The sequence below is a fragment of the Sphaerodactylus townsendi genome, linkage group LG15 (assembly GCF_021028975.2).
Source record: "Sphaerodactylus townsendi isolate TG3544 linkage group LG15, MPM_Stown_v2.3, whole genome shotgun sequence".
In the NCBI taxonomy this organism is placed as follows: domain Eukaryota; kingdom Metazoa; phylum Chordata; class Lepidosauria; order Squamata; family Sphaerodactylidae; genus Sphaerodactylus; species Sphaerodactylus townsendi.
Genome location: NC_059439.1, coordinates 38,260,704 through 38,276,249, shown reverse-complemented (window position 1 = coordinate 38,276,249; position 15,546 = coordinate 38,260,704). Strand labels below are relative to the sequence as shown.

Genomic DNA, 15,546 nt, shown 5'->3' with positions numbered 1-15,546 from the left:
CTCCGGCGACCCGGAATAGGGGGGGGGGCAGCCGGCCGGCAGGTTCGAAAGGGGCGGGGCCTGCGGAGCAGACACGCCGGGAAGCCCCGCCTCCTCCCGTGGCTCTGCCATCCTCGGCCAAAAGCGTGGGGGTCAGGTTGGCGCAGCCGCACTGAGGAGGCCGGGGGGGGGGGGTACCTGGGAGTGGGGCGCCCGGGCCTCTCGGGGGGTGGGGGGGGGGTGGGCTGCAGCAGGTGCGCCGGAGGAGGGTGGGCAAGAGCCGGTGTCCCCTGGAGCCGCCGGCTGGAGCGGACCTCCTGTTTCGCGGGTCCCGACGACAAGGGCAGCAGCCACACGAGCTCCGGAAGGCAGAACTGGCAACCGAGGCAGCGTTGCGCAATGGTTAGAGCTCCGGGCTAGGATCTGAGCGGCTGGGCGAAGGCGCCGCGCTTGCGCTGCTGTAGGAAGGCAAGGGCCCGAGGGGGGGGGGTCCCGGGAGCCGCCTTGCCGGGGGGCTCCCGTGCAGGTGGGGGGAGGCTGCTCAGGCACCTGTTTCCACCCTCGGCGAAGCTCCAGGAAGGAGGCGCGCGGGTCTGGAAGCGGCCCTGGGGTTGTCTCCTCTGTCGTGGGGGATGCGGGGGCGCCGGGCTCCGACGGGGGGGGGGGGCCACCAAGCCTCGCTGTTGCTACTCAAGACACCTGGGCCTGGCTCTGCCGTGCACAAGACAAGGCGAGCCGCGAAGAACAGGGGGGAAAATTAGGTCGGGAGGCAGTGTTGTGTAATGGTTACAGCGCAGGTCTCACGGGCCACCAGTCTGATTACTGATTTCGTGGTGTAATAGTTAGACTCCAGAGTCGAATCTCCACGCTGCCAGGAAAGCTTACGGTGTGACCTTCGGCCGGTCACACACTTCGCCTGGCCTTCCTGACAGGGGTGTTGTTGTTGATAGTTCCATGGGAATGTCAACTCAATGCATGGCAGCTGTGAAAAAGGCAAACTCTATGCTGGGGATCATTAGGAAAGGAATTGAGAATAAAACTGCAAAGATTGTCATGCCCTTATATAAAGCAGTGGTGCGACCGCACTTGGAGTACTGTGTTCAGTTCTGGTCGCCACATCTCAAAAAGGATATTGAGGAGATAGAAAAAGTGCAGAGAAGGGCAACGAGGATGATTGAGGGACTGGAGCACCTTCCTTATGAGGAGAGGCTGCAGCGTTTGGGACTCTTTAGTTTGGAGAGGAGGCGGCTGAGGGGGGATATGATTGAAGTCTATAAAATTATGCATGGGGTAGAAAATGTGGACAGAGAGACATTTTTCTCTCTTTCTCACAATACTAGAACCAGGGGGCATTCATTGAAAATGCTGGGGGGAAGAATTAGGACTAATAAAAGGAAACACTTCTTCACGCAACACGTGGTTGGTGTTTGGAATATGCTGCCAAAGGAGGGGGTGATGGCCACTCACCTGGATAGCTTTAAAAGGGGCTTGGACAGATTTATGGAGGAGAAGTCGATCTATGGCTACCAATCTTGATCCTCCTTGATCTGAGATTGCCAATGCCTTAGCAGACCAGGTGCTCAGGAGCAGCAGCAGCAGCAGGCCATTGCTTTCACCTCCTGCATGTGAGCTCCCAAAGGCACCTGGTGGGCCACTGCGAGTAGCAGAGAGCTGGACTAGATGGACTCTGGTCTGATCCAGCTGGCTCTTTCTTATGTTCTTATATTGCGGGGAACGGAAGGAGAGGAGAACTTCTGCCAAAGTGGTTTACCACCTCCTCCAGCCTGCAGGCTTCCCTGGCAAAGTGGGGATTCGAACCTTGGTCTCACAGACCCTGGCCTGACACCTGAACCGGGCCTCTCAGAAACTTGGCAGTTCAGCCTGCCTTGCAGGGTTGATCTTGTGGGAGAATGAAAGTGGGGAGAGCAATTCTCCAAGCTACTATGGCAGTGATGGCGAACCTTTTCGAGACCGAGTGCCTAAACTGCAACCCAAAACCCACTTATTTATCGCAAAGTGCCAACACGGCAATTTAACCTGAATACTGAGGTTTTAGTTTAGAAAAAATGGTTGGCTGCGAGGCATGCGTTACTCGGGAGTAAGCTTGGTGGTAGTTGGTGGCTTTGCTTTGAAGCAACTGTGCAACACTTCAAATGGATGAAGCAAGCCCCATTGCCAGCAACCAAGCTTACTCCCAGGTAAAGGATCACGCTTTCGTTCTTCCCATGAAAATCAGTAGGGTTTAACAGCGCTTAACAGGGTTACCTACACTGCTTCCCCAAAACTAGGTCTTAGGTTTAATGCTAATAATCTCCCTGAAATAATTAGAAGAGGAAGAAGAGGAGGAGGAGGAGTTTGAATTTCTATCCCCCCTTTCTCTCCTGTAGGAGACTCAAAGGGGCTGACAATCTCCTTTCCCTTCCCCCCTCACAACAAACACCCTGTGAGGTGGGTGGGGCTGAGAGAGCTCCGAGAAGCTGTGACTAGCCCAAGGTCACCCAGCTGGCGTGTGTGGGAGTGCACAGGCTAATCTGAATTCCCCAGAGAAGCCTCCACAGCTCAGGCGGCAGAGCTGGGAATCAAACCCGGTTCCTCCAGATTAGATACACGACCTCTTAACCTCCTACGCCACTACACTATTATCACATGACAAACTCTGTGCACACCTGCCCACAGAGAGGGCTCTGAGTGCCACCTCTGGCACCCGTGCCTTAGGTTCGCCACCACTGTACTATGGGGAGAAAAATGGGATATAAATACAGAACTGCAAATGTTCCCGACGCCAAGGGACGGGGCCCTTGAAATAATGTGTGACTTCCTTTGAAGTGGTTTTTTTTTTACAGTCTTTCTTGCTGCCAGGGAAGGGGGGGGCTGACCCCTCCCAAAGGGAAGGGAAGGGGGGGGCTGGAGTTCCCAGTACAAAACCCCCTCCAAGGAGGGTCAGCAGCCGGATGCAGCTGCCCAGGGAAACCTTTTGTTTGGGCAGGAAGCCGCTGTGGGTGGTGCGCCTGGCCGGCCCTCCCTTGGCAGCGAAAGTGCCTCAGACAGGCCGGAAGCCTGCCCTGGGCGGACCGTCCAGATGCAGCTGGCCCAGTGGGTGGGTGCTCGGTCCCAGGCAGCAGCAACACAGGTGTAGCTCCAAATATTTCCATCTTCCAGGGGCTATTATCACACACCTGAAAGGCAGCATTCTCCTGCTGGAGAGCGTCAAAGGGGGAAATGGATGACATAGTATTCATGGGGGCAGCATGGTGCAATGGTTAGAGCATAGGTATCAAACTCGCGGCCCTCCAGATGTTATGGACTACAGTTCCCATCACCCCCCGCAACCATCATGCTGGCAGGGGATGATGGGAACTGTAGTCCATAACATCTGGAGGGCCGCGAGTTTGACACCTGTGGGTTAGAGTATCCCACAAGAACCTCCAAAGCCTCGACTGCTCCTAAAACCTGCCATGGTTGCTGGTTTCAGCCTCACGCCCAGAGGTGGGATCCAGCAGGTTCTCACCAGTTCCCGAGAGTGGGTTACTAATTATTTGTGTGTGCTGAGAGGGGGTTGCTAATTGGGTCCGCTTTTCCGTTAGAAATTCCATTAGGTCCAAAAAATCACAAAGTCCTGTTGTTTCCTATGTGGCTGGTTAGCGAAGGTAGAAAACGGGATAATTCTCCCTGTTGGGCTGTTTTAAAAACATATTTTAGAAATATGGTAAAGTTCCTTGTTTAAGGAAAGTCTCCTTCTTTTGATTTCTAGAAACAAAATTAAGTACTTGAAAGTATTAAGTATTTGAAAGGCAGTCAATTAGAGGAGAAGTAGTTGTTTCTATTGCTGGCAGCAGAGCGATAGGGACTTGCTATATAATTAGTTTAAATTATGGACAGAAAGATACCAGCTGGAAATTAGGAACTTTGTTTTTTACAGTAAGAGTTTTTTACAGTAACAGAGAAATTATTAATGCCCCGTCCCTGGAATGCCTGGCCACGCCCCCGTCGTGCCCCGCCCAGCCCCGTTGGCGCTATGCCACTGTTTGAATCCCACCACCATGGGAACCTGTTACTAAAATTTTTGGATCCCACCACTGCTCACACCCCCAGCCTCACCTGCCTGACACGTCACAGTAAGTATTCTCCCCATAGCACAGTGAGAAACACTTCTTACGCCACCATGCCTCTGAAGGGGTTAGCCACAGATGCAGGAGAAAAGTTAGGAGCAAAAGCTACCCAATCACAGCCCAGAAAACCCCTCAAGGGCGTGTTGATTCCAGCTGAGAAAGCCTTCAACAGTACACTCGAAAATGTAAAAAGGTTAAATTTTTATTGAGAAAACAAGAACATGAAATACAAGGAAATCCCACTCACAATCACTCAATTACTGCAGGTAAAACCCCACACATACAAGGTTTCCTGGGATGTAATTTAGAGCTGCAAGACAAGTTCTGGACATAGAGAGAGACAAGGGATGGGACCTCAAAGATTATATTTACCAGTCTTGTCGTGGACGTTCAGGAGACAGAGACCTAATGGGCCAGCACTAGGCTCTGAGATGACCAGCGCTAATACTGAGCACCTGACTGGGGTCTGAGGCCTGCTTTTATAGGGGAAAACATGTCTTGGGGCAAAGGAAATCCTTGAACAAAGGATGTTTCCTGCCGTTCTAGGTGAGGCAGTGGCCTTGAGTGTCAGACCATTGATGGCTGACCATTATCTTGACGTTTTGTGGGCATTGGACAATAAACTGGTAAGGACCCCTAAGGGAGGTTGCACCCAAGATGGTCACAGAAGGATGAGTCAGAAGAAGAAGAGGAGGAGGAGGAGGAGGAGGAGTTTGGATTTATATCCCCCCTTTCTCTCCTGCAGGAGACTCAAAGGGGCTGACAATCTCCTTGCCCTTCCCCCCTCACAACAAACACCCTGTGAGGTGGGTGGGGCTGAGAGAGCTCCAAGAAGCTGTGACCAGCCCAAGGTCACCCAGCTGGCGTGTGTGGGAGTGCACAGGCTAATCCGAATTCCCCAGAGAAGCCTCCACAGCTCAGGCGGCAGAGCTGGGAATCAAACCCGGTTCCTCCTGATTAGATACACGAGCTCTTAACCTCCTACGCCACTAGACAAAAGACAACTGGTGTCTTCCAGCGGTGCTGTTGTTCATGTTCAAATGCTGTTTCCTGCGTATGTGCCAGGCATGAGGTCGTGGGTGGGGGGAGACCATGAGGCGGCCTTGCCCGCCAAGTCAGACACAGTCCCAAGATGCAGTCTGAGTTCAAACAGACTCCTGCGTTCAGGGCACTGCTCTGCCAGGTCAATGCAGCCTCCCAGGTGGAAAGACCGCTCTCTCCCCCTCCCTGTCGCCACAGGTCAGGAGGGCTACGCACCTGTAAGTTAGCATGAAAAACTCGCAAGTAAGTTCATTCAAACGCGTCCTGGTTGGGCATTCTACAAGGCATCAAGCCTTCTAGGGCTTTAAAAAGGGCTTGGACAGATTTATGGAGGAGAAAGTCGATCTATGGCTCCACAATACTTGGATCCTCCTTGGATCACAAGAGATTTACCAAAAGGTCCTTAACAGTCCAGGCGCTCAGGAGCACACTTCCAGCCGCAGAAGGCCTCTTGCTTTCACCTCCTGCAGGTGAGCTCCCAAAGGCACCTGGTGGGCTACTGCGAGTAGCAGAGTGCTGGACTAGATGGACTCTGGTCTGATCCAGCAGGCTAGTTCTTATGTTCTAGGGCAGGTGCTCTGAGCTTGCCAGAGCTCAAGCAAGTGCTGGGGGGGGGCGGACACTGACACCCTCCAGGGGTGTGTGGTTCACTCCTGGCCACCAGCATTGCAGAAGAGGAAGAAGAGAAAGAGGAGTTTGGATTTATATCCCCCCTTTCTCTCCTGCAGGAGACTCAAAGGGGCCAGTGATAATCTCTCCTTTGCGCTCTTCCCCCCCCTCACAACAAACACCCTCTTAAGCAGGTAGGTGGGGCTGAGAGAGCTCCAGAAGAACTGTGACTAGCCCAAGGTCACTCCAGCTGGCATGTGTGGGAGGTGCCCAGGCTAATCTGAATTCCCCGGAGAAGCCTCCACAGCTCAGGCGGCAGAGCTGGGAATCAAACCCGGTTCCTCCAGATTAGATACATGAGCTCTTAACCTCCTACGCCACTGCTGCTCACAGGAATGGAGGGAATGAGGGCAGGAATGGCTTCCTGGGCCCGCCCTGCTGCCTGCCAGGGGAGAGCCATCTCTTCTTGGCTCTGCCCACAGAGCTGGGGAGGATACACAGAGTGGGGCAGCCCTTTTGTGCTCTGAGGAAAGATGCTGTTGCAAAGGCCTGAGCAGACCAGGTGCTCAGGAGCAGCAGCCGCAGAAGGCCATTGCTTTCACATCCTGCACGTGAGCTCCCAAAGGCACCTGGTGGGCCACTGCGAGTAGCAGAGAGCTGGACTAGATGGACTCTGGTCTGATCCAGCAGGCTCTTTCTTATGTTCTTAAGGCCATTGCTTTCACCTCCTGCATGTGAGCTCCCAAAGGCACCTGGGTGTGGAGCCACTCTTGGCGAGAGTAGCAGGAAACTGGACTAGATGGGCTCTGGTCTGATCCAGCAGGCTCTTTCTTATGTTATTAAAGGAATGGCCTTGCTTTCACCTCCTGCATGTAAGCTCCCAAAGGCACCTGGTGGGCCACTGCGAGTAGCAGAGTGCTGGACTAGATGGACTCTGGTCTGATCCAGCAGGCTCTTTCTTATGTTATTAAGGCCCTTGCTTTCACCTCCTGCATGTAAGCTCCCAAAGGCACCTGGTGGGCCACTGCGAGTAGCAGAGTGCTGGACTAGATGGACTCTGGTCTGATCCAGCAGGCTACTTCTTACTTTCTTATGCTCTCTGGGCATGCACGCACACACACACAAACACACAATTTTGGGGGGGAAGCTTATAGTAGTGTGATAATAAAGTTATAATTTAAACATTCCAAACCTGTTGAAATGATTACATCAAGGATCCTCAATGTGTCGCCCACGGGCTCTGTGGGGCCTGCTGGCATCTTATCTAGCATATCCCAGTTTTGTTTAGGAAGTCTGTGGGGCCCCGTGCCCCCCCCCCCCCAATTGCATCTGGCTGGTTGTCGGAGATCCAGTCGGCTGCACAGATTTTTTAAAAATGTGGCTATGGTGCGGGATACAAATTGCTAAACAGTGGAGTCGCAAGCTTTGGGTGGAATTCCGCCCCACTGACACCTCAACCTGGAGATGGATTTGCGGGGGCGGTGAGGGGGGGAGAAGCGCTTAGCAGAGGGTGGCGTGGGGACCGTCGAGCACTTTGTAGCAGATCTTGGTGTTGGTGACGGCTCCGTGCTTCTGTCGCAGGTGAAGCCGCAGCTGGCTCTTGTGGCGAAATCGCAGGTTGCATTTCTCACACTGCCAAGAACAGACTGGGGTCAGGCAGGCTCCAAAAATACAGCAACACACCCTCTGGCTAGACGCGTGTCTCTGAAACCCTCCGTGGGCTGTGATTTGCTAGGGAGAAATAGAGGGTGTTGCTCTATCCCCACATCTCTATGGTGGAAACATTAGCTGCATTGACAATTAATGGTAAGGCCAGTCAGGCTAGTATCACCGAAGACTGCCACGGATTCCTGGATGCAGCCACTAGGCAACACTTCCTTTATCGGGGATGGCAGCCGTGGTTTTCTGCCCTTTCCCCAAACGGAAAATGAAATTGACCAACAATCGACTCCATTTCCTTTCCATTATTGACGTGTGTGTTTTCAGTTGTTTAAAAACATGATATTGACATTTCTGGTCTATTAAAAAGAAGAAGAAGAGTTTGGATTCATATCCCCCCTTTCTCTCCTGCAGAAGACTCAAAGGGGCTGACAATCTCCTTCCCCTCCCCCCCTCACAACAAACACCCTGTGAGGTACGTGGGGCTGAGAGAGCTCCGAAGAACTGTGACTAGCCCAAGGTCACCAGCTGGCGTGTGTGGGAGTGCCCAGGCTAATCTGAATTCCCCAGATAAGCCTCCACAGCTCAGGTGGCAGAGCTGGGAATCAAACCCGGTTCCTCCAGATTAGATACACGAGCTCTTAACCTCCTACGCCACTGCTGCTCCTATAGCATGTTTATTGAAGGTCTTTACTGCTGATGGAATTGCTTTTGTAATCCGCCTTGAGTCACAGCTCTCAGTTGCAAAGGTGGACTACAAAAGAAGTTATCTGAATCATCCTCAGAATCCAACAGTTTCCAACGGGGCTGAATCCCAGGATCGCATTTTAGGATCACACCGCAAGGGTACCACAACTGCCCACACCTCACCTGATAAGGCTTCTCGCCTGTGTGAATGCGGACATGGCTCTTCAGTGTCTGCAGGTGCCTGAAGCGAGTCCCACAGGTGTCGCATGGGTAGGGCTTCTCCCCGGTGTGGATCAAGACGTGGGCCCGCAGGTGAGCTACCTGGGAGGAGGAGAGAGGGGGGAGGTTGTGGAGGAGGGCAAGGCCAGGCACTCAGTTTGCCTCAGCAAAACTTTGAAAGATAGACGACTTGACTGCCACCAACAAAATTTAGTTAAAAGCAACACAGTCGGGCTTTTTGAAGATTTGTGGCTGTCCCGGAGTTGTGAGAGACATCTGGGTGATACCCGGACAGCTGGTTGTGCCATTGCTGTGGGCATGTTTCTAAACATCTGTCCTCTGCACTAAGCCTGCAGGTAAATAAACAATCAAAATCAATACCTGTGAAAGGTGTGATTGGGTGTATCCAAGCGGCAGCTCACACGGCCTCTGTTGGAGACCCACGGCCACTGGCCCGTAACTTCCATCTGTTGCGCTCTAGCCAGCATGTAGAGTGGTAAGCCCATGGCCACCTCCCTCCCTTCCCAAAACCCTTCTCACCTGCACAAACCGGGAGCCACAGGTCTCACACTTGAATGGCTTCTCCCCTGAGTGGATGCGCAGGTGCGTCTTGAGGTTGGCTGGCCGGTTGAACTGGGCCCCGCAAATCCTGCAGCGGTACGGTTTCTCTCCTGAGGGGGAGAAGCAGCAGCCCATGTACACACCTCAAAAGGTGCAGCCGGAAACAGCCAAATTTCTAAGATACGCTCAAGGCATGGGCGTAATGCCCATTGGGCAAGGTGGGCAGCTGCCCAGGGCATCACCTTGTGGGGGGGCACCAAAAATGCAAGGTTTGTTTTGGGGTATTTTTAGTGGTTTTCCGTTTTTTGGCCTGCAGGGGGTGTATTTTTTTAGACATATAAATACACTCAAAATTTCAGCGTATCATCAGGAGACTGTCCTTATGCTACCCCCCATGTTTGGTGAGTTTGGTTCAGGGAGTCCATAACTTTGGGGTGCCCCCATCCCCCATTGTTTCCAATGGGAGCTAAGGAGATGGGGGCTACCCTTTTGAGGGTCCATAACTTTGTCCCCACTGAACCAAACTGCACCAAACTTGGGGGGGTAGCATAAGGACAGTCTCCTGATGATACGCTGAAATTCTGGTGGCGATATGTCTAAAAATGCACCCCCTGCAGGCACCAATGACCTGGTGCAAAAAAATTTTTTGGTCGTGGTGGGGTGGCCACCCATGGGGGGGGCGGGCGGGCATCCAACTCAGGTTTTGCCCAGGGCTCCAGTTTGCCTCGTTACGCCCCTGACTCAAGGTCTTAAAGGTCAAAACCCAAACCTTGAACCTGACCTGGAATTTGAGTGGAGGACAGTTGTTGGTTGGTGTTAACTGGGGTCAGCCATCCACATTCAACAACCCAACTTCAGCCATAACAGAACACCCAGAAAGGTGATTTTAGGAGAATGTTAGGGTACCCTTTCTGGGCTGGGGATTCCAGAGACTAGGGGCCACCACAAAGAAAGCCCCGCTCTTTGCCTTACTTGTTGTGAGTTCGGACACAGCCTCAGATCCCTTCTGAGCCCGAGACCTTACCCTAAAGATCATATTTAACCAGTACACTGACATACTCTACAGTATCTTCTCTCTCAGGTACGTGTGCAACACTCACCTGTATGCAGGGACCTGTGGCTTGCGAGGTTCCCCTTGTAGCGGAAAGCAGAGTTGCAGAAATGACATTTGTAAGGCTTTTCCTCAGAGTGGGGTTGAGGGGGAGCACTCCCTCCTCCCTCCTCTTCCTCCTGGTACCCTAAATAACAAGCACACCTGTCATCTGGGCTTGAACCTAAGAGGAGGGAGGACAAAGGTGGGGCCGGGGGGGGGGGAGAGAAATGGCTCCCTCCCTGCCCTGAGAAACTGAATTTCTCAAACGTTCTGAAATGTTTGGTGCATAAGCCTGTCCAAGCATCACAAATGCACTGCGCATGTATAGGCTGTCTTCCCTGCCATATAGGAATGGGCCACAGTGATTCAGAGATGCGCTCTGTACATGCCCAAAGGAACTTTCTTTCAAGATGCCCCTTCGTATGTTTCAGGGCAGAGGTTTGCCATTGAAAAGAGGACTTAAAGTTTACTTCTAATAAGCTCCTTTCTTGAGAGAAAACATTTATTGACATGTTTTGTTTAATTAATCCCAGAGTTGGAAGGGTCCCGCTGGGGTCATCTAGTCCAACCGTCTGCCAGCAGAGGTGTACGGCTATATCGACACTTTAAAACTTCAAAATAACATGATTGACAGCATTCTTTTTAACCCTTTGATCTCACAGGGCATTTCTCCCTCCCCCTAAGATATTTGCCACCAGCTGCCTGCCTCCCCCCCCCCCCAACCCAACTCACCTGTGCCGGAGGAGGGGCTTCCCTGCCCCCCAGAAACATCCCCTCCAGAATGTGAACAGATCCAGGGGGGCGGCTGGAGACAGACCGGGCAGCCATGGGCCTGTGATGGAAGCATCCTAGGGACATGAGGGAAGGGGTGAGACCGTGGCAGAAATTCAACAGGTGCAGCTCAGTGCCAGCAAAGGCGGCTTCTGTTTCGATTTGCCCCTGAGGCCAAGCCAGGGGGGAAAGGAGACAGCCCCCCTTGTTCCATGGGGGACTAGACTGCAGGCAAACCCCCGAGCTGCCCCACCTCCCCAGAGCTTTGGGTAAGGAGCTGGAAGTGCCAGCTCACAGTCTTTGGGCTGCAGTTCCAGGCTGGCTTACTGGGTGCCCTGCCCAGGCACTCTGCACGTGCTCCGTGCCACTGTTCTGAACGTTTTGCCTCTCACGACCCAGAGCTGAATACCGGCCTGCGGAGGGCAGCCCCAACCCTCCACCCTGCTCTCTGGATCCTGGGGGGGCTGGCCCACCCCCAGAGCCCAGCCTTCTGACCTGTGTGGAGTCAGGGGAGCCCCAGAGGAGTCTCGCTGGCTGCCTGCCTGGTTGAGCACGATGAAGCGCTGCTTCTTCCAGTTACAGGCTTTGGTTGCCGGGCTCGGGACGCAGCTGCTGGACCCGCGAGGGGAAGCCGGCTGGCCGGGAGGCGACTGACCCGCAGTGCCCGGGGACATGGCAGAGACTGGCTCCTTGGCCTTGGCTGGGAAGCAGGGGCCAGCCCGCGGATCCGGCGCCTGGCTCGGAAACTCCACCACCTCTGAGAAACTGGGGGCTGGGGGGGCCAAGAGGAAAGGGAGGCGGTCGTAGCTGGTGGGAACACAAGAAGACGGGAATGGTCAGTATCGACAGGCACGTCGGAAGCTGCCCAGCCCAGGTTCAGGTGACCCAACTCTGGCCGGCAGGGGTTCCCCGGGGTCACGGACACAGGACGGCCCTTCGAAGCACCTCTAGCCTGTGGCTCTGTGGTAAGAGGTAAGCCAGGCGTTTGGACACAGGAGCAGGTGAAGCTGACTTCTAGAGAATTGGGCCCTGCCTTCCTCAGTCGTGGCCGGTATCGCCAACACAGGCCGGCAGCGGCTGTCCAGAGTCTTAGGTACCCACGGTCACCTGATCCTTAATTGGGGAGGCCGGGCAGAAGCTCCGCCCCTGAGTCCCAGGTGCCCTTGGGCCATCCAGGTCAGCCTTGCCTACTCTGACCGGCAGCTGCTGTTCAGGATTTCAGACAGAAAAATGTCTTCTGTATCACTTGCTGCCTGGTCCTTTTCAAGGGAGATGTTGCCAGGGACTCAGGCCAGGAGCGACCTTCTGGATGCCCAACAGGTGGTCCATCACTGAGCCACGGCCCTCTCCTTGATGAGGCTGTCCTCCACTGAGGCCCAGATTGGTCTTGCCTGCTCCGACTGGCAGAGGCCCTCCGAGGCCTCCACACCATCTACTCCCAGGGCCACTTAATTGGAAATGTCAGGATCTGACCCATTACGGACTCCACTGGCTCCTGGCTCCAGGGAGATGCCTCATTTAACGGGAGGGGGTTTCCAACTAGAATGTGTGTCAAGGGTATGAGTGATTGTTGGGGAAGGGCACCCATTGCTGTGCAGGAGGAGGACCATTGCTGTGCAGGAGGAGGAGGAGGAGGAGGAGGAGGAGGAGGAGGAGGAGTTTGGATTTATACCCCCCTTTCTGTTCTGTAAGGAGACTCAAAGGGGCTGACAATCTCCTTTCCCTTCCCCCCCCCTCCACAACAAACACCCTGTGAGGTGGGTGGGGCTGAGAGAGCTCCAGTGACTAGCCCAAGGTCACCCAGCTGGCATGCGTTAGAGTGCACAGGCTAATCTGGTTCACCAGATAAGCCTGCACAGCTCAAGTGGCAGAGTGGAGAATCAAACCTGGTTCTCCAGATTGGAGTGCACCTGCTCTTAACCGCTACACCAAGCTGGCGTGGAAGGAGCTCGGGGCTCTGTTCCCCCCCCCCCCCGCCCAACCGTACCTGGCTTGGATGAAGCGATGGCAACTTTCCACCACGTGCTCCATCTGCAGGTAGGAGGCGGCTGCCAGGACGGCGGGCACGGTGCCCGGGGTGAGCAGGAGGCGGGAGGTGTACATGAAGTCCAGGAGCGCCCTGAATCCAGCTGGCTCAATGGAGCTGGGCAAGGTCAGCACGCTCACCTCGTGGCCTCCGTGGCCCAGAAAGATGGAATAGAAGAAGCCGCTGGAAAGGGGAGGGACACAGTTGGCGAACCCGGAAAGACCAGATGACGTCCCCGGGGGGAGGGGGGGAGGACTGAGTATTCTGGAGTGCCACTCATTTCCATGTCCCCCCCAGTCTGCATTTATTGATTTAAATCCTGCTTTTCTCCCCCCCCCTTGGGGTTCAAAGTTGTTTAGAACAGAGTCCTCTCCACAGTGGTTTTGTTCCAACAACAGCCCCACGGTGCAGGCCAGAGAGAGAGAAGAAGACAAAGAAAAGTTTGGATTTATACCCCCCTTTCTCTCCTGTGAGGAGACTCAAGGGGGCTGACAAGCTCCTTTCCCTTCCTCTCCCTGCAACAAACACCTTGTGAGACAGGTGGGGCTGAGAGAGTTCGGAGAGAACTGTGACTAGCCCAAGGTCACCCAACAGGAATGTAGGAGTGCAGAAGCACGTCTGGTTCACCCCTAATCACCGAAGCCAAGAAAACGTGCTCTCCCCTCTATTTTTCTCTCCCATTTGAATGGGGCCACTTGGCACACTACCTGTATTGCTTAATAAACCCTGCTCAAAGGAGAGCCATAATGCTCGCCAGGTTTAATGTTATGCCTTCTGCCTTGTTACATGGCAGATTTAATAAGCAAGAGAAGGCTAAAAGATTGTGCCCATGTAACCATGTGCATGCACTGAGCCAGGACTTTTTCCAACTGGGATGGACCGCAGTAAGTCCCTCTTCCTTGACCCCCATTCCCACATGCGCCCCTTCCCCAAATCTGTGCCCTCCTCCCCCTCCCACATGGCCAGGCCCAGGGGTTCCCCTCCCACTCCCTCCTGGCTCCAGTGGGGCTGCTGACTTTCCGGCCACCACAGCGCCACGACCTCGCCAGGCAGGTGTGCCGCGGAGGTGGGGAGGCGCTCACCTGCAGGCGGTGAGGACGGCTTTGTGGGCCTGCAGGGGGCGCCCTCCCACCCGCAAGGTGACGTCGGTGAGAACGTGGCGCTTCCGCAACTCGTTGAGGTTCAGCAGGACGTCTCCGGAGTGGCGTGTGAATTCCCGCACGTAGCTGGGGTCGCCTGGGCCGGCCATGCTGCCTGCGGGAGAGCCGGGGGTCAGGGCGGGAAGGAGATGCCCCCTGACTCTTTCTCAGGGCTTCCAGATAACCCAGGCTGCCCCCCCCCCAGTTCAAAAGCTCTCTCCTGCTCAGCCCGGCAGCCCCTGGTTCCAAAGCTCTCTCCTGCTCAGCCCGGCAGCCCCTGGTTCCAAAGCTCTCTCCTGCTCAGCCCGGCAGCCCCTGGTTCCAAAGCTCTCTCCTGCTCAGCCCGGCAGCCCCTGGTTCCAAAGCTCTCTCCTGCTCAGCCCGGCAGCCCCTGGTTCCAAAGCTCTCTCCTGCTCAGCCCGGCAGCCCCTGGTTCCAAAGCTCTCTCCTGCTCAGCCCGGCAGCCCCTGGTTCGAAAGCTCTCTCCTGCTCAGCCCGGCAGCCCCTGGTTCGAAAGCTCTCTCCTGCTCAGCCCGGCAGCCCCTGGTTCCAAAGCTCTCTCCTGCTCAGCCCGGCAGCCCCTGGACAGGGTTCTCTCCTGTAGCCCCAGGCCCACTCGAAAGCTCTCTCCTGCTCAGCCCGGCAGCCCCTGGTTCCAAAGCTCTCTCCTGCTCAGCCCGGCAGCCCCTGGTTCCAAAGCTCTCTCCTGCTCAGCCCGGCAGCCCCTGGTTCCAAAGCTCTCTCCTGCTCAGCCCGGCAGCCCCTGAGACGAAGCTCTCTCCTGCTCACCCCGGCAGCCCTGGAGTTCCCAAAGCTCTCCTCCTGCTCAGCCCGGCAGCCCCTGGTTCCAAAGCTCTCTCCTGCTCAGCCCGGCAGCCCCTGGTTCCAAAGCTCTCTCCTGCTCAGCCCGGCAGCCCCTGGTTCCAAAGCTCTCTCCTGCTCAGCCTGGCAGGGTCACAGGCTTGAACCCCATTTCCCAACCCACCCACACCCAAAAGCCCAGGCAATACCAGACTCCCCTCTGGAGAAGCATTCCCTGTTGCTCCCCCCCTCAACACACACTCACCCCTGACCTGCAGGGACTGTGCTGTTGAATGACCTGGTTCCTGCCAGCAGGTGTGGGGTGTGGGCAGGGGGGCAGAGATCCAGCTGGACCCCCCCGGCCCTCCTGGAGTCCCGACGCTCTGAGAACCAGCCTCGGCAAGATCCCGGCTTGGGAGGCTCCTTTATAACATCGGGGCAAAGTGGAAAGGAAATGATGTCTCTCACCTCCTTCCTTCCCTTGCAAGTTTGGCTCAGATGGACAGGGAAAGGGGGAAAGCCGGCGAGGGGCACGTGTATATTTATAGACCTCTCAGGAAAAGGATGGTCCAGGCACTCTGGAAGACTGCACCCCCCGCCCCCCAGTCCTCTCCATCATCTGGCCTTCTCCCTCCCCCCAGACCAGAATAGGGTGCTTTCTCCAGAAGGTCCCTTTTGTCCACCCCAGATGACTAAGACCCCCGGGATGCCCCCTCCCCTAATACGCTGCCACGGCTTCTCAAGAAGACCCAGGAGTCCAGGTTGACGTTGTTTTCTCTGCAGCTTCCTTACATTGTTACTTCTTGAGCAGACACCGTCTGCAGGGTGGCAAGGAAGCACCTGCTCGCATGA

At 55.2% G+C, this 15,546-nt stretch overlaps 1 protein-coding gene across 4 annotated transcripts; it reads right to left on the bottom strand.

Moving 5' to 3' along the window:
- Nucleotides 1-6,760: 6,760 nt before the first annotated feature.
- On the bottom strand, nt 6,761-15,076 carry BCL6B (BCL6B transcription repressor). 4 transcript variants are annotated; one of them, XM_048517850.1, is made up of 9 exons: nt 14,960-15,076; nt 13,837-14,008; nt 12,716-12,937; nt 11,224-11,535; nt 10,690-10,805; nt 9,965-10,102; nt 8,844-8,974; nt 8,268-8,405; nt 6,761-7,469 (listed from the first exon to the last, which is right to left on the bottom strand). In XM_048517850.1, the coding sequence occupies exons 2-9, from the start codon at nt 14,001-14,003 to the stop codon at nt 7,239-7,241; spliced, it is 1,455 nt and encodes a 484-aa protein (XP_048373807.1). In that variant the 5' UTR covers nt 14,004-14,008; nt 14,960-15,076; the 3' UTR covers nt 6,761-7,238. The 4 variants fall into 4 exon arrangements, with proteins under 4 accessions (XP_048373807.1, XP_048373809.1, XP_048373808.1 ...); XM_048517852.1 differs by having other exon boundaries at nt 6,761-7,370; XM_048517851.1 differs by having other exon boundaries at nt 14,967-15,076.
- Between the last annotated feature and the right edge of the window lie 470 nt (nt 15,077-15,546).